General features: G+C 44.8%; 2 protein-coding genes across 3 annotated transcripts in view; one reads left to right on the top strand and one right to left on the bottom strand.

The window, feature by feature from the left end:
• LOC144155252 (DDB1- and CUL4-associated factor 11) overlaps window positions 1-10,348 on the bottom strand; it is a 48,197-nt gene extending 37,849 nt beyond the window's left edge. Inside the window, exons 1-2 of one of the 2 annotated variants that reach the window (XM_077686575.1) lie at window positions 10,029-10,348; window positions 6,065-6,156 (exon numbers count right to left, since the gene is read on the bottom strand). In XM_077686575.1, coding sequence (XP_077542701.1) covers window positions 6,065-6,156; window positions 10,029-10,147 — 211 coding nt within the window. In that variant the 5' untranslated portion in view covers window positions 10,148-10,348. The remainder of the gene's footprint in view (window positions 1-6,064; window positions 6,157-10,028) is intronic. The other variant, XM_077686576.1, reaches the window with a different exon arrangement.
• A 619-nt stretch (window positions 10,349-10,967) lies between these two features.
• Window positions 10,968-18,798, top strand: part of LOC144155253 (mRNA (2'-O-methyladenosine-N(6)-)-methyltransferase-like) — an 84,841-nt gene continuing 77,010 nt past the window's right edge. Inside the window, exon 1 of the mRNA XM_077686577.1 lies at window positions 10,968-11,406. The gene's annotated coding sequence lies outside the window, so the exon portion shown is untranslated. The remainder of the gene's footprint in view (window positions 11,407-18,798) is intronic.

Genomic DNA, 18,798 nt, shown 5'->3' on the forward strand with positions numbered 1-18,798 from the left:
GTAACGGATGGCGACGATAGACATTCGTCCCTACAAAGATATGCTGTGATGGAGTGTCGCTCGCGTAGACACGGATTTCCCCAGAGCTGAACGCTGATTGGCTGCAGCATTTAAGGGAACCCGCCAATAGCGGCGCTGTAGTCTTCGGCGCCAGCTGCGTCATAGAGGCTACATCACACCCGTAAAGCTATGTCATATGCTCCTTTGAATGGCAGTAAAAATTCCCATGTAAACAAGGAAAAAAAAAAAGAACAATCTTTTTGCGTGTTTGTAGGGCCCCTGCTCTATGCAGAGGTGTGATATTTGGTATGTTGCCGTGAACACGTGATCTAGTGATTGCATGTTTGAAATCGCAACCTTCAGAAGCCTATTTGAATGCGTAAGCATGTCTATGTGGACTCAACGAGAAAACTCGTCTGTCTGCTGTGTCCCCCTTCGCCTCACAAGGAACTGCTACATGAATAAATCTAGACAGGAAATGTAGAAAGAAATTAATTGGTCTTAGATAAATATTCTCAGTTTGAATGTGGGCATCTTGCCCGCCACACTAGTGGTTCCTTTTCATAGGCAGTGCAAAAAAGGACTGCCGCGCTGGCTGCCAAATGTGGTCACCCGCCAGCAGTCTCAAAGAACAACACTGAGCCAGCCAAGCGGAACCACACTTCTGCATTCCTAGGGTGCCAACTCATCCCAGTCCAGCTGTGCACTGCTTTCAGTGTGCCCCCATAAAACATAGCCTAGTCCAAGCAGCCCGTGCTAGTCTCAAACATTCCCTTTTTATCACGCTGTATGCTGTGGTGTAAATGACCACCTCCGGTATGCGGTGGTATAAAGGGCCACCATGTCCCACTGTTCGCCACACTAACCACTCACTGGTAAGTGTGTCAGCTGAAAAAGAAAAAACTGAAGTGTCGTGGCTGCTATCAACACTGAGGGAGCGAAAGAAGAGGAAAAGCGCACTTATAATGCAGCAACCAGCGATGCTGCATGCAAAGCCGTGGTGCAGAACAAGCATGAGAAATACAAGCACACAATACTGAGTGTCATTGGGAACGAAGTTAAGTTGGACAAGGGACAAGCCCGGGCAAATTGTGACCTAGATGCAGAATGGCTGTCAGTAACGTGCTAACACCAGTGATCAGAAACAACACTGACAAGTTTATGCAGGACTTATTGTTCCATGTTAATTCAGTTCACCTCCCAATGTCCTCAAACCAGAGAAATATGCTTTTATCCACGAAGTTCTCTAGGTTAAACTTCTCCAGAATTATAAACCAATTTTGGTGTTCTATTGTTTTGCCACAATTTAATCTAGTAAAAAAATGAGTACTCATCTCAATAACGACTTAACACAAAGGAATGCTCGGGTGTAGTGAGCTTAGGTACACAAAAATTTTGGTCCAACACTTGATACCTCTGCCCTATTCAGCAGTTGGGATGTCCTTCCTTTTCACTTAACTTCAACACGGCTGCTTTGATTTCCTTGACATGTTTCAGCATCCGTGCAAGGACCGTGTTTGCTTTTTCGATTAGCACATTAACACTTTCAACATTCCCCATCTCCTTGTTTTCAAATACAATAGCTTTTCCTTTTTTTCAAGTTTAACGCACCGAAGCTACACGTGCGCTATGAGGCGCACCATAGTGGAGAGCTCCAGGTTAAGTTTGACCACTTGGGGTTCCTTATCAGGCGCCAGCCTTGACACACAGGTGTTTTGCTTTTCCCCTCCATCAGAAAAGTAGCCAAAGTGGCTTGGATCGAACTTGCATCCTTGGGCTTTGTAGCCCGAAAACTTGGTCACTGCGCCGCCACAGCGGGTTACAACAGCAATCAATTCTTGTGCCTGCCCATCAGTGAAGACACTCTGTTGAGATAATGCATGATTAGTTTCTTAACATGAAGCCTCAGTGAAACCGTAACTACATTTTTTTACTTATTTGTCGATATCGTGCAATGAAAGGGCTATGCATACCGTAAAATCCCGAGAGGTAGCCCACCTAAGATCGAGAGCAAATCGAGTGAAAATATGACGTGGGCTAACTTTCGGTGTGCAGTAAAAAAAAAGTTGAGAAATGTATCGCAGTCAAAGAACAAACACGCGTTTATTAGCACTGTATTCATTCGTCGTCAATACCGTCGAACGTACCATCCCACCTGGAAGCCTGCCTGGCAGCCCTTGTGGGGACCACTGTATTCTAAATAGTATACAAGTCTCTTATTAACAAAGCTTGCACAGGCAACTTGCCAGTGTGATCGGATGATAGCGTGTGGGGGAAGATCCCTCTTTTCCCTCCTTCAGGGAAGCCACAACTATAGCCGCCCTTCCAACCCTCCCAGCCAGCCATATTTATTATACAGGCGTAGGAGTGTTTCAAGAGTGTGTGTGTAAGTGCTTTATCATAGCATATGTGATGTTGGCTGCGCCTCTAGCCGAAGGCTTACATGTGCTCAAGCAGCCTCAGGTGTACTGGGGGCTGGTGGAGCAGAAACGAGAGGAGTGGCATCGCTCTTGTCGGTGTTTGTTGCCACCACAACCACTGCGTTCTTGGCATGCGGTGTGGTGACAGGTTTTGGCTGCCAAACCAAAGAGGTGCGGGGGCAGGACAAAGTCTGTCTCGCAGCACTGTACCACTGTTGAAACCAGACTTTTTTTTCTTGAGAAGGAACTCCTCGCTGGTCCAGAAGTATGCTGAGTCTCATCCCTGGCAGTTTGTAGATGTGAAGTGTTGTGCCTGACAATTTTCTGTGGGTTGATCATGTTCAGCGCACTTTGCGTGTGTTAGTCTGCCATGACATGAGCTGTGCTGTGCCTGAGCCACTCATACATGGACTGAACAGCAGATGAAACCTGCGTTTATGTATTCAGAACCTGTGGAGCGGTCAAAGGTCAGAGTGATGTGTTTGGTGGGCATTTCCTTGTTATCTCTCTGCATTTAGATGCACCTTGCTACTGTCATGCCCCGATCTCTCAGGCCTTTGAGCAGATTGGCTTCTGTGCTGTTCATCACATCTGGCTCAGAGATCTCAGACTGGGAGCTGCTGAGGCTGTTGTGGGGTGTGACCCTGCTGTCCAGATCGACCATGTGGATTTGAGTGAGGAGTTTTGTGGCTTGGCCCGATTGTTTAGTCCTACTACGATTCCTCCAGCTCTGACTTTTTTTGCTTTATATGACTCATTGATAATACTTTCCAGGAATTCTGCAACTATAAATATGGATTTTGAGGCGACCAGGTTCTCGTTGTTGATGGATTCAATTACCAAGAAACGGGGGCGATTATCAGGCTTCAGAATAGTGATAGAAGGGAGGGGTGGGAACGAAACTTCAGTGCAGCCCCTTTTGGGGGGCTAGAATTGGGTTTGGAAAATTTAAAAAAATCAAACCACAGAGTAAAAGCAAGGGCTGGGGTGCAGAGTCCACTAGACAGGGAGCCTATCGGCCGGAGCTTGACCTCGGCTCCAACAGCCACCGTTTTAGGCTTTTAACCTTTACCGTAAAAACTCCTTTCTATGATTGGCCACCGGGCAAGTGTGGGGGCTTGGGGTGCACAGTGTTGCCACTTGCAGTCATCATGAATACTCTATATGCCCTGTGCAATGGCCAAGTGCATCAAAGACCTCTTGATATGTCACAAAGCTATATAAGAAGCAGGCCATTTGAAATAAGTGTTCCTAATGCAATTTTTCCTGTAACAGAAGCATCATTCTATGCCAAACAAAATTGTACCAAGTTATGGACTGCCCAACTTTTTGCATAAACTACAAGGTCCCTTAAGCTCATCACCTTAACTTAATTCGGAATTTACTTACTTTCGGATTAAGGACACCAAGTTGCTGCCCTAGTCCCATAAAAGTCCACCACCAAGCAACTCAAATCTTGTATTACGCATAAAATCTCAAGCATTCTACAAATTCATATTTACACTGTCCTTTTCAGATTGATTGATTGATTGATTGATTGAATACACCTTAATGAAACAGCAAGCGCAATCTTTGGGCGCTTTCCTGGTGAGAGACGTCTTCATCCAGGATAGCTTGGCACTTGCTGGTGAAATAGGCCCTCTCCACCACCCTGCGCTAGATGGCTAGGGCTGAGCTGGTCACCGGATCCACCCACTGCCATGGTGCAAGTGTCGAAAAATCCACCCAGAAGGTGCTTCTCGGTCTGAAGCACTCAAAATTAACGAGGTCTTGCTTTGTGCAGTTTCCACCCTGTTGCTGCACTGGCATAATTATGTTCCATGTACAAAGTGCAGCTAATCTTTTAAGGCAACAGCCATACATGGCCCATTCTGTGAAAACCTGGTGCAGTCTGCCTTTGTGCCTACAGTGGCACCAAAGACCTCATTGGCTGAAAAGCATGCGTGCACTGTCCTGACGTCCCCATTTGCTGCCACACATCTGTGCATGCAGGCACATGGCGGCCCGACGTTACACCTAACGCTACGCTTTGAGGTCTAATGTCGTCAACTAGTACCTGGAGCTTGATGTACAATGAATTTGACGCTGCTTAGCGCATCGTTTGGCTTAGCATTAAAGATTAGGCTGAACATAGGCCTAACAACTTAAAAATCACGTGAATCAGCTAGTGAAGACGATAGCTGAAGCTAAAGGCTCACAGCCAATTCCCCAATGCCCATTTGGCTGACACCAGAAGTTCACAGCCAAAGCACAAATTTCCACTGGCTGCAGCATCAGCATACCTACCCACAATTCTCACATGCCTACTCGAGGTACTGGGCCAGTAATGTTATCACCTAGAAACACGCGTAAGGAGTCTAAATATGTTTTAAAATTTTTTTTTCTTGTTCATTTCTGTACATGTGTTTTTTCCTCCTTGACAGCATCACAGCAAATTGTTTTTATATGGCTGTCACTGTCCACTTCAGCTCAAATGCACCAGCCCTCAGACTGGCAGGCAGCTCCAGGACATTATAATAAACATTGATTAAGTGCAAAAAAAATTGCAATTATTAGAAAGATTCATGAAAAAATAAGAACCATGTAAAAAAAAATTTGCACAGAATAATGTGGTAGTTGCAGGTTTAAGGTTTGTTCCCACTACTGTCTGGTGCGACAAGAGCGAGTGATTACGACCACACTAGCCGGCTCGCGTTATTCAAGCTGCTCCAGTTGCGGTGACTTAAGTGATTGGTCCCAATCAATTTTTGTCACTGCTGTTGCCCTTGCAGTGGAACAGAGAGCCTGACATCGAATGACTTATGACTTAGACGTCAAATCCTGCCAAAACACCTGGATACTTTGGAATGGGAGGCTGCACCAACCAAACACGAAAATGTACGCCATTGCGTACGTCAGGTTCAGTTGCTGCACGACTGCAGTGCCGTTCCTGCTAACGTCAAGAATAGACATGGTGCAAAAGGCACCTGCAGTCTCAGGGCTCAAACTTTACATATCAATTCTTCATGAAAATGCTGCCAACTTTGAGTACCGAGTGGTATGTACACGTTTGCCATGTTTTTGCAAAGCGTTGTTTCGAAGCCATTTGCACACAATCGTAGGTAGACACTGTGCAACAGGCAGAAACTGAGCGAAGCTCCAAATTAGGTGTCGATGACAACGTGCGAGCCAGAGAATTCCTGTTTCCCAGAAAAAGAAGCAAAGCTGTGTCATATTCGAAACAAACTCCTGTGCAGTATTGTTGTAACTGAGAAATGATGACACGAAAAGGCAAACAAGCACTGTTGCCATCGCCTGCATTGTGTGCAAGCGTGAGCACGTTAGTGTCTGTTGCCCCAGTCGCATCACTCGCTTTGTTGCAAACATTGCCAAGTGGGAAAGGCGGTAAGGAACAATGGCTAAAAATTTTAAAGAAAACAAAAGGAATTGCCAAATGTAGTTTGTATAATCAACAAGCTAGAACAAGGCCATTATGGCAATAAAAAGTTGAATAACAAAAAAATGAACCTAGTGCTGCCACCATTTTTCTCTGTTCTGTACAAATGACTAAATAAAGCTAAGCTATTTACAGCACAAGCACACCTTTTCCTTGCAATTAAGACAGCAGCTACAGGAAGAGAACCCCATACAGAAGAAATACTTACATAGTCCGTTCAGCTGCAGTTCATCATCTGAATCGTCTTGATAAAACACCTCCAAGGCACTGCTGAAAAGCCGTGCCCGGTTAGCTTCAATGCTGCAACAAAAAAAGAAGATTTAAAATTAGAAACGTAACAAGCAGCACAAACCTGCAATGTTGAGTTAATAACCTACATAAACATTTTGATCACTCAGGAAACTTGACAGCAGACTAGCTGTTTAGTGATAATGTATTCACTGGAACATTTACTGCAATGCAACACACAATGTAAGGCGGTTGTGACAGCTACTCAGATAATAAGAATACTGTGGTAAAGTCAGAGAAGCACTGCAAAACACTGCGCACTTCATGAGAAAAATGCATTTACACGAGCTGCCATCCACGCTAGATAACCCTGCAGGCTAGCCCCTTGGATCAACTCGATTTAAAGAGCTAGGCTTTTGTATCAATACCCTCTGAAATGTGGCACAGAAGCATTTGTTGCACTGCAGACCAATGTCTGCAATTACATCCCCCTCCACACATCAGCAGCCCTTCTGCTGCATACCAAGCAGCAATTTTTAATTAGAAGTCGAAAATCCGGCGTCCGTGGCACTCAGACGGTGCACAAAATGCCCAATGGATGGCACACAAAAGGGCTGATGAGTCAAAGAAATTTTAAAAAGCAGGGTAATTGAGTTGAAAAAAAAAAAAAAAGTTCAGCAAACTCAGTGGGATTCGAACTGGAGGCCTCCAAAATGCAAGACTGGCATGCATCCCCAAGACCACCAGAGGTCTGTAAATCCAGCCGACTAAAAGTGGACCTAGTGAATGTGTTGTGGTCTTAGGCTTGGAAACGTGTGCTAGAGACATGAACTGGGGGAAGCATGAGCCCCTTGAGCATGCCAATTACAGAAGTACCAATTAGGCAAGTAGCATAAACCTCCCCACTAAATGTCCGCTTTGCTTGGCATTGCCAACATGGGTATGTGCCGAGTCATAGTAGCTGAGAGAAGAGAAAGATCCAAAAGGTAGAGGATGACGATAATAACGCAAGGACATGTTTGGCAATTAGACACTCATGCATTCACAATCACTACATGCAAAGGAGTGCTTAATTAAGTGACTTTTTTTTGTGTGTGTGCAAACAAGCAGCCCATTTGTAAACAAAGAGCGAGTACAAAATAAAGATGCAAGCGCTGAGGTGCATCCGCGTTGAAAATGGGCTCATGCTTGTGTGCTGAAAATGCATTACATTACGAAAAGCTCTAAGAGCAGCGGTCATATTTAAGGCGTTTAACAGACTTTAGAAAGCCCAAGCGGATACTGAAGGATACTGATCAGCCTTTTTTTTAATTTAAGGATAATCGGAGATTAATGGGAGAGGCCTTTGCCCTGCAGTGGGCGTAGATAGGCTGGTGGTGATGATGATGATGACTGATCATCTGCTGCAGGGTCACATAAAATTGTCTGACATGCTAGCGTGCAAAGAAGCATTCCCCATTGACATGCGACAACTGCGCCGGCCAACAGCAACTCAGCAGTGATCCTCTGGGAAGATTCTGTGGCACGTGCACCTGCCAGACTCGCACGGCAACAGCTTCCCTGTTTTTTTTTTCTCTCTCACTGACATTTGGGAAAGTAGCAAATTATTCTCTGTACTATATATTAGGGCTCAATGTACTCCGATGGGACTACCTAAAACCATGTCACAAACATTCTGCTTGCACCCATTTCCCCATGCACCATGTCATACTCCAATGTTAGTCCACAGACAAGCATAAGGAGTTCTAAATTTTTTACCTGCACCAGCAAAACTGACACCGAGCAAAAATTAGAAAAAAAAAAAATCAGAACTAGCTTAAATTTCAATTAATTTGCCGAACACCGAACACAATGACATTAGCTCCCTGATGCCCCTTTTTTGTTAACGTTTTCTAATGGCAGTTTTTCTTACTATATTGTTGAGAGAAGTACAAACTGCAGCCATAGCCCTAATCACAGCTAGTACCCTAGTTTGAGGTAAACTCCTACAGGTTCACTGCCCCTTCGAAGTTTTAGAGTAGGGTACATGTAGCAGAATCTTTGGCTCTGGTCCCGCTGCCACCACCATGTGCCTATTCTTGTGCTGAATTTTTCTTAGCTAATTCTCCATACATGTAACGGCTCAAACAGTCAACGCTGTCGCATAAAAATGTCAACTTTCTGCTGTCCATGTATGCAAAAACCTGCAGCTGTTCAGGGACGCAGGCTTAAAAACTACATTAGTCACTAAGCTCTAGCGATGCCAAGTGCAAGCTCAATCCACAGTTCCTCAGGTGGCCTTGCTAGTGCGTGGCACACCTGTGCTCTGTTTACACAGTCAGGCACTTTTCCAGCTGGCAAATGTTGGACGCAGTTGGTACACACACTTGCACTCGAGCAGCACTTCTACAGCTGGGCTAAAGTGCGATATGGGGTAGGCAGTACTGCTGCATAACACAAAAACAGCGCAAAAGCTGGTATAAGCTCTCAGTTCAGCCCCTACTCATCTTTTGTAGCATTGAAAGCCATTGTTGTGTGCACTCACACTACAGAGTTTTATTTTGAGTAAAAATTGACAAAATAAAACAAAAACTCTCTCGCTCATTTCCTTTCCTTTTTTAATTTGTTTTACAAAAGGCAAACAATGTGCCAGATCTACCACTATGCCTTCCTGCAGCAGACAAACATCTGTCCCCCTAAAAATTGCAAGATGTGCCATTGGCACATTTGCAAGCATGTTGCATCAGTATAATCTCAACATTTAGGTTTTCAAAAAGCTCTGCCAATCCACTTTCATGACTTGTGATGCTGCAAAGCTAGGATGAGGCGAATGTGGTTTGGGATTTTCTCATTTTCTAGTTCATCAAAGAACTTCTGCCGCAGAGTGTTGTATACTTGTCACCTGGGCACCAAATCGACATAGTCAACAGTAGAACCCTGTTCGTACAAATGGGCTTAAGCCATAGTTCCCTTTGTTAAATCGTTCCCCTGAATTGCCAATATCGCTGTTGCAACGACGGTTTAACTGTACTATTCTATTCACATGGTGCTTCTTCCTTCCTAGGCATGCATTAGTACAGTTGCAATATATATCATCAACCCTTGAACTTAAACATGGCTCAGGATGGCAGAGGCGAGTTCTCACATTTCTTGCATTGCTAGACAAGGTTGGAGTCTATATATCTTCTTCGGTTTTGTTTTTCGGTTGTTCGTACTGCTACAAGCAGACTGGTACACAACGGAAAGGCTGTCTACAGAACATGTTACACTGAAGGCTGGAGTAGATCCGAAAGCGAATTATCTTCACAAAAGGTAGAACTAGGCATTTGAACAATCTAGTTCGAGAAGCCTGCAATTTGGCGATGCTGGCAGCCCCATTATTGCAGCAAGGCGTCCGAGCTGCTGCACACTGGCAGTTTATACCCCTGACCTGCAGCACGAACGACCTGTGGCAGCAAAACATGTTTACGAGGTGACAGAAAAATAGGAATAGTGCGAAAGCCGAGATGTTTACCTTATAAAACTTTATTCGCCCACGTTCACGGCCACATTTAGGCGGAGAGCGGGGTCGCAACCGACGACTGTCCTCTAAAACGGCGCCAGCTTCTCAACACGACGCGCGCTACTGCGCGTTTGCACAGAAAATGTGCGATCCAACGCCGCCAGTGCACACTGACGAGGTGCCTAGGTAAAGTGGCCAATGTGCGCTTGCATTTCTCCACGACACGGCAATCAACACCTCAACCAGATGGCTGCACCGAACCCCACATTACGCACAATAAAAGCTAAGAGTGCGACGCGCATAAAACAAGCGTACACTCGAAACCCAGCCGACATGATGAGAACCCCACAACTGCGACGCAAAGCGCAAGCTCAATGCGCGAGCCAACGAGAATGCTTAACAAAAACAAACGAAGTATCACGCCAAAGACGACAATTTCAATTAAATGATTGCCTGTACGCACCTTCTCAGTAAAAACTGCAGAACCCTAGCGTAGCCAGAATCTTCGCCGTTGCGCCTGCTTGCACTTTCCGAAGAGGGCCTCTCGCACATCCTATCTGGGGAAGAACCAGTTAAGCCCATGCAGTCATTGCAGTGGGATTTCGCTGGTTGAACGAGTGAACGGAAATTCTTCCTGCTGCGCCCTCCTGAACAAAATCAAGCTTTCAGCTATCCTGAGACGCAGAAGCACCAACGCCTTTACTGCTTTTACTATCTCAGCTGGGCACCAGGACATCCGCAAGCAAACAGCTTGTGTTGCCAAAACTCCCCCAGCTGGATAAATTACAAACGCAAAAAAAATATTACTTGTGACGTCATATCCGTCATCTTGTTTTTTTTTCAATGCGTAGAGGTTTCGGTTTTAATTTAACAAGAAAGCGATTTAAGCTTGTGACATTCTGACGTTTTTACATACGTGCACATGCATGGTGTGCACATATGCTCTTGAGCATGACGCCATGCGCAGCCTCCTTGCAAAACTTATCCCGCCTCAGACACCTCCTTTTTGCCCCTCATCTGCTATGCTCATCTCCTCCATGCTCATCTGACTCAGAGCGTACTAGAATGTACACTGTACCTGACTATAAACAACACCAAACACACTACGGGCCCGTCCCCAGTTGGATAAAGAACTGAAGTTTACTTTAATCTGGGCCTAAAGTTCTCCTACTCCAATGAAAGCGTTCTTGATTCATATTTTGAAGTTTTTATAGCTTATAATTGACTCAAAAGCTTCGTAAATCTCTAAAAGTTAGGTTTTTTTAAAATTTAGGTTAAATCCCTTAGTATAATACTTCTGTAATTTAGTTTCAAGCTTGTTACAGCTTTTTTTGTGTGACACTCGGGGCCGCTGTGGCGCTATCTTTGGGTCACGTGATGTCATCTTTGTCCAGGGAGGCAAATGGCGTTGTTCCGGCGGCCCGCATTTCGTCTCCTTCCAAGAAATCGGGAGCTGCGGAATTTACGTGGTTAAAAGCCATCTTGTGCTTGCTACAATCAGTGCACAAGTGTTCTAGCTACATGCCTGCAGTGTGTGCGCACATTTAGGGGTCCTTGACTTAATGCAATCGCCGTGTGACTGAGCCAAACACACGTGGATTTGTGTACATTGCTCATGCCCGTTCACGTCAGTTGTAAAGTAGTTGCAAAAAGCATTGTAAGCGCTCTTTTAGTAACCATAATATACAGAGCAGGCAAGCGAAGGCAATGTTAGTTAATATCGCGATTGTTGGCGTTAAAGGACCGTTTTGCACCGCTAAATACGGGGGAGATGTCCTGTTTACGAAGTTGACGCTTCCGCCGACTCTGGCGAGTGTTGTTGGTAACAGCCACTCCGACAAGTAAGTTGCTGTGGCCATCGCTGCCTTAAATTTATTTTCTCTTTAAACTGCCTGAAATTTTACCTCCTGTGATGCAGGCACTGGTAATCGATATACATTTCGTTACTGTGGTTGTGAGAATACCGCTGCGTTGGATACCAATTTGGCGGGGTTCATTTGATCGATGTTAGTAGCGCTGCAAAGCAATTTGGTGAGAAGTTGAAGAAACAGCTGTGTTGCTTTCCTTTTTACATCAATTGTTTGAAATGTGTGATCTTTAGTAGCCACTAGCATGTGTGATGGGACGCATCTATACACCCTGCTGACCGGTGTGTAATAGCTGGGCCCCATATTCTGACCTCTTCTAAACGTGGCCAAGTGTCGTGATCGCCGAAAACTACACTTGCGGTGAACGGCCTGCAAGAAACCGCGCTTGTTGCAACTCGGTTTCCTGCAAGCTTGATGTCCCTGCTGCGGAATGTCGAGTGATAACGCAGAATTTCTCGCAAAGCTACACTGTGTTGAGTAGCGTGCTTGAAAAACTTGAGCGTGAGCCGCGCTTGTTTGTGCTGCTACAACCTAAAATTGATTCTATTAACGCGCATGGTAATTATGTATTTTAGCTGGCGGGTTTCGTCAAGAATGATGCAGTAACGTGTTGGATTCGCTTGAAAGTAGAGGGAACCGCTCACATTCTCGAACAGGCCTTTTTTTTTTTTTTTTTGGTTGTTGTGTGATTTTTCTCTGTACTTAACAAAACTATTTTAGCTCCAGCCTGCGCTGTGAGCACCAATATTTCTTGAACCTTCAAGGTGCAGCACAAAGCAGCCAAAAAAATGCCTATGCGGCCTTTGTGCAGCATGTGTGCACCTTGCACTGATTGTCAGGTCCGTGACTTTGGAAGATACTTGCGTCCCATTCACCCATTGGAAAATGGTACTACGTCAAAATTTTTTAAGTGAGGAGGATGATGATAGGCAGTGGGCTGAGGTGCAATGTGCATTTCACAGCTAATATATTTTTTTAGAAACCTAATGCATAAATCTTAGCCGCTTTTTAAAATTTTTGTTCAATAATGCGTTATATATGCCTGGCTCCGGCAAAGTGCGTGTGTAGTTGGTCAAAATAACACATCCATAGCTTGATGCCACTGCTACTACCTACTATTTGCTGTAGCAGTTGTACCAGTGAAGGCCATAAAGCATTAAATACGCAGTTAAAGGCCAACGGCACTCAAATTTTAGACAATGTAAAAATAATCTAATTAAATAGTATACATAAAAAGAGTGCAAAATTCAAAACACTGTGTTTCAAACACAAACACGCAATGCAAACCACTCGCGAAGATTAGTGTTTTCAGAACCAAAACTGAGAAAAAAGGCGGCCATTACAGGCGGGTGCGCCAGTACTGGCGGCCGCTCGCAGCAGCCTCCAAATGCACACGGTAGCGTCGGGTTTCGCATTTTAATTTCCGCAGAAAAACTTCCACAAACATTTAGCTGAGGTTAATGGATTTAGGCACCATTCCGACGTCACGATTCTATCAACTGAGATCAAGTAGGCTGTCCGACAGTTATTTTTGGCATCAGAATAACTGCCGCAGTAGCAATCCTTGGCACTGCGAGTAAAAATGTGGGTCCAGGTTTATAAAGATGCTTGTACGATATCAAAAAGCATCTTTGGTTAGCCGGCACTTCGGCTATCATATCACTTTTTTTTTTTTTGAAGGGAACAATTCACACATGGGCGGGAGTCAATCACAAACTATTTTTACTGTCATTATGGGCAAACAGCTTTGTGAATATCCGCCCAGTAACTTTCACCTTACTGCACATTCAGTATCAAATTGTAAAATAAGCCTGAAACCGCATGTTAGCTTTCAAAGCTAGGTGATGCCCTAAAACACGACTGAATTTACCCATCCACCGCTGTTTTCTACTGTCACGAAAGACGTGCAGTCGATAGCATTTTACTCTCAAGTAAACTAAATCTAACTCTCTACAAAAGTAAATACTTTATTTCGGCATTGAAAAAATAGTGTTTCATTAGCTTTCAAACTTCACGAAGACGACGGCCAATCATTGTGCAAATGTACAGCCACGATCAAAAGTTTACGCACAACAAAAATGGCAATTTTAGGTTATTTCTCTTCCGGTAGCAGCCCGACAAACTGCCGTGTGCACGTGAGATGTCGTATAGTTACTGAAGTAAGGAAAAATACGGCACTTTGTACCCCGGGCTGATGCACGGCAGAGAAATAACCCGAAATTGCTGATTTCGTGGTCCGTAAACTTTTGATCGTGGGTGTACTGTACTTGTTACCACGACCAAGGCTAATTTTGATTTACTTAGCGAGTGAGGCAAAAGCAGCACAAATATTTATACCCACACGTATAACAACTAGAGTTAAGCAGTCACTGTGGGAGAGGTCTGAGGGTGGAGGTAGCGTTGGGGCAGAACTAATACAGCAAATATTGATGCGGAAGTGTAAGTGGTCAAGGATTTATGAAGGCCTTTTTTTTCTATGACAGATGCAATAGGAATGGTAAATGGACAGGCAAGTGCGCTTTTAGCGCTATTTTTTTATATAAAAAAAATTGTTTCAAGTAAAAAAAGGCTTTGCTAACTCCAGATCCATCGCAAGCGCTGCTTTTAAACTTTTATTGCATAGAAAAAATTATGGATGTTGCTACCTATGCGGTTAGTTTTAAACGTGATGCCGACCGCAGTACAGCACGGCGGTGTAGCAGAGAAACTATATTCGGATACAACTTAACAACGACATTGTAAGTTTCCACTGTGCCTCATCACCGCAGCTGGCTGTTCCTCCGCACGGCGCAAAAGTGCGCTTTACTACGAATATTTTGAACATGACGCGAGTCGTTTCAGTGATTTTTCAAACTTTATCTGCTTATAAATTACTGCAGTGACGTCAAAAAAACTGCGTGAAAAAAGCAGGTGATGTTACGCATTAAGCGCAATCTCCTTTCAAAAGGCGCCCGCGCTGACATCCGGGGCCGTCGCTCCGGCGGAGTGATACAATGCATGAGCTATTGCTGTTCTTAAAGTGCACCTGAGTATAGGGCACCTGTGCTGCCCAGGGGGCGCTGCGCAACCGACTTCCGGGTAGTACAAAGCTGTAGGAGTCCCATCGGATCCAGTGTTCACAGAAGCAAAATGAGCTTGATACTCCTGATTGTTTTGCGACATGGTCTCCATCCCATACCCGACGCGTCCGATCTCTTCAAGCGATCAATCTGGCATTAGGCAAAAAAGCTTTGCAGCGCGAAATACGTTTACAGCGTCCACAAAAGTGCTGGGACTGTGACGGCGCTCTGCCACTTGCAGGTTTCCCGATCGATGGTCGTGTGAAGTGATATTTGAATGAAAGCTTCTTGTTTAAACTAATACAATTGGTGACAAGGACTTTTCAACAACAGCCAATCAAAAAAAAAAAAAGTAACGCAGTCGGCGATGATCATGCGTAAAAGTCAGCGAGTCTGGCGGACCGCAGGCTTGACTGCTGCAGTGCGCCGTGCTTTTGCGTACTTGTGCACTCTGCGTGCAATTTCATTAAATACTGCTGGTTTGCATCGTTGTTACGAATACATGGTGCAGTGCTAGCTTGCCGTTTTATTGCATGGCTCAGTGACAAAATGCAGCGAGCGTCAGAAGTGTGAAATCTGTTTTGTGATTCCGAAAGTAGTGGCCGTAAAACAAAGTGGCTGGACAAACTGAGTGGCCGTTCTGTTTCCTTGTTTGCTCTCACTTTATTTAATTATGCTCTTGCATCATATATTCCCAGTTCGCACTTAATAGACTAGAATAAAAGTCGGCAGCATTTTGAGGTGTGGTGCCGAGTTGCATGAAGTCGACACGGTGGAGGGCTGGACGGCAAATCGGGTGGGAGGGAGAGGGGGCTTTGAAGGCAAAGAGAAAGAAATCAGCGAATTGCCAGTAATATTTGACAATAATCTGACTAAGTGTGAAGATGGGGGACAATGCAACTGGAAGCTCTGTCCTTGTCTCGGTGTCTAACCCCATTTGAGGTCTAAACTGGCGTGTCGGCGTTCAGATTGTTAGTGACAAGGGGAGGGATGGGGGTTCTCATGACATGCTGGGGGCCACATAATACAGTTCCACGGGCCACATTCGGCCTGCTGGCTGTAGGTTGCCGACCCCTGCAGTAGTCAGTGACGACCGTATGCAAATATTTGGGCCATGCACCATGTATGTGGCTGTTTTAAGTAAATATAAAAGTACACATCTCTGCAGGCAGCGGTCGTGCGATTTGGTGCTGGTTTCACGTCATTTAAGTGCGGTTAATTTGTTCATTTGACGCTATTGCCTCACCTACTTGCTGGTATACATGTACCCTGTCATTCGTAAATCGTGCAGCTAAAAATGTTAAGCAAGAATCATTTAGTTTGCGAAAATACAAAATAACATTTCCACTCGTTTTCAAGGCGGTGTCAGGCCAGCAGTGTTAGCTAAGTCGGCTGCGCTTCTCGCGTCCGCTTACATATGCTTGTGCTGAAGCAACCATTTACAGTTACTTCAGGTTATAGGCTGACCAGCGTTTTGTGTTTATGTTACTTGCGCTTTGTTCCTTTGTCGACCCTATGCAAGAAGAAATAATGATAATTATTGTCAGGAAGTTGGACCACCCGACCTGGTGGTACTGTCCCACGCCACGACGATCGCAACAGCTCGCTCAAAAAGAAAGCCGATAAATCAGCTAGTTGTAGTGGATATTATTTTGTTTAGTCTCTGCAACTACTTTAGGGGCAACTATTCTGCAACTACTTCTTTTCAGTATGCAGTCATTTAAACGCACCACAACACGACTAATTTAAGTACAACTAAGGCTTGTGATTGAAAACACATGGAGGGCAGCAAGGGTCGTCTGCTTTTGTACTACCCAGAGGCGTCGGACATGAGGGGGTGATGCATGTTGGCAAAACTCCTGCGCAGGAGCCTTATAGGCGAAAGCATTCTTGCACCCGGCACTGCACCATGCCAGACGCTGGAGAATGGTACTTAGTGGGCTCTGTGCTTATGAGGCTGAGGATTTTGTGAATTTCGTGAAATCACAACATCCATTGTGATTTCACGAGCATGAACTACTTATTTCGATCAAATTTGGGCAAAGAAAAATTTGAGTGCAGTTGGCTTTAAAGAGTCATGCTGATGTGCGCAAGGATGGGGGTTGCTGATCCCATTTGTTTTCAATGAAGCTCGCTTCTGTAAACACACGTGCTGCATATGCAGGAAATTTAGTAATTGCTCTGCACATTCTTATTATTGTGCTGCAGTGTTCTCAAGAAAACGGTTGGCAAAGACTCCATGCCTGGGCCTCGTTATTGCTTTATTCGTATTATGCTTTTGTTGGCACAACGGCAGGTCAGATAATTACAGTTCGTTGTAGTACTAGTGCAAACACACAAGGACGAGAAGGTCACCAGATGAGCTTGTCAATTCTCTTCTGCTTTATGCAAATATTAGTTGAAAGTGCTTGTCCACTTTGTCAGTTTGCATTAGTGTTATAATGAAGTATGGAACAAGTAGCTCGACATGTCCTTCTAATAAAATTATATTCGGCATGTTTGTTCAGCACAATTGCACTTGAATATAATCTAAGGTTGATGGACGTGTGCTTGGGTCTTTGTCTTCTGTTCTTACATATCTGCGAGGGAATTAACCAACACACTATTGCCTAGATGGTTTTCTAGCAACATTCCGTTCTCATGTAGGTCCAAGCCACAGAGCAGGAATATATGTAGGAGGCAAAACACCCATTATGGCGGGTGTAGGGGAGTGACCAGATAACGTCACAATGAAAGCTAATGCGGACTACAGAGCTTTGCAGTTGTGATGCCGAAGGAGAGGATAGCAGCACTTGATAGGCGAAATGACAGCTGTCACAATTCATTCCTTGACTGCGCAGTGGAATGCCGGTTGCCGCGGCCACGCTTTCTTCTCCCACATGCCGCTAGCAGGGACACCAAAGGCAAAATACAAGTTGCTTTAGATCGATTTATTATAAAAACCCAAGTGGAAGTTTTTGTAGTTTCATGTTTGAACGCTGAAGAACAAAGAAAAAAAGCTAGAAACAATATGATGGGAGCCCAGCCGATAGTTTACACAGCGATCCCAAACGCCAACAAGCTAGTTTTGGTTTTGGTGCAATACCTGGTGCAATACCCGGCCATGTTATTGTTCGACCTTTGTAAAGTACTATGTGCATAGCCACTTTTATTATGGCCCTCCGCGTGCTTTCGCTGCACTAAAAGAAGAAAACACGGGAAAGCTCATTTCGGCTAAAGTTAATATAGTCAATTGTGCGCAATGTCTTTCCTGGCTGCCGCTGGATTCATGCTGGCTGCGGTACCACTATGTGAGCCGGCGTGCAGGGGCCGTGCACAAGCGTTTGGTTCGGCACCTACATTTGCAGAACCTGAAAAGGACAATATGTTTTTCTTCAACAAATCGTCAATACTGATCATGGGACCCATGAAGAAACATTTTGCTTAGTGGTCCGGAGCTGCAAAGGACGCGGGATTACTAGAAAGCACAACTCACTTTAACAAAACTGACCAAATCACTTGGTGCATGGTAGCGTTGCATTCGGTTGCTTCTATACCGCTATACGTCACCGCTGCCTCGCTTGCTTTTAGTTTATCGTGACACAAACAGTGTCTGCAGCAGCCTCTCTTTGCATCATGGAATCGCTGTGAGGGAAATGAGGAAGTGAAATTTGTTGTTTGATTAGCGATTTCTAAGCATTTACGGCATCTTTCAGCACCGAATCAACACAAAAATGGCTATGGGAAGGTCATACTTTCGTTTGAAATTGCTTTAGTGTCCCTTTAACCAGTGCCAAGTGCTTGTAACGTTATCTGGCCGCCTTGGGAAGCAAAGCAGTTTTCTTGTTCTTACTGCGTGGTCCAAGCCCAGCATTTGCATGTCTAGCGCCATCTGCTGGTTTGCTTTGAACACTCACTGCTCTCTTTAGCGACTGCTGAGAGGAGCCTGCTGTTCAGCCTCCGTGGCCTGGGGGTAGTGCAGTCGTGGGTTCTGACGACCTGGGTTCGAGTCCCCAACAATTTTTTCCGAATTCCCGTCAATTTTGCTGATGTTGTAATAATGTTCTCTTACACATTGTTTTTAAAAATAAGGATGGTTTGGTATCTCTGGTCAGTTTAGGCATGAGGTGCAGCCTGTTATAGTTTGCTCAGCCCAATTGCACTTGAATATAATCTGCGTCGTGCCAGAAGTGCTGGGCTTGTACGTTCATGGGGTTGGAATATGTTGTTTTGCTAGTATATACGGAGACATCTATAATTTGGGGTCACGTGATCACATTAGGCTCCTTCAATTTCATTGCACCGGAATATACCCACAAGGTTATTG

Source organism: Haemaphysalis longicornis, unplaced genomic scaffold, assembly GCF_048455015.1.
Source record: "Haemaphysalis longicornis isolate Haplotype H1 unplaced genomic scaffold, Haemaphysalis longicornis Haplotype H1 scaffold_1, whole genome shotgun sequence".
In the NCBI taxonomy this organism is placed as follows: Eukaryota; Metazoa; Arthropoda; class Arachnida; order Ixodida; family Ixodidae; genus Haemaphysalis; species Haemaphysalis longicornis.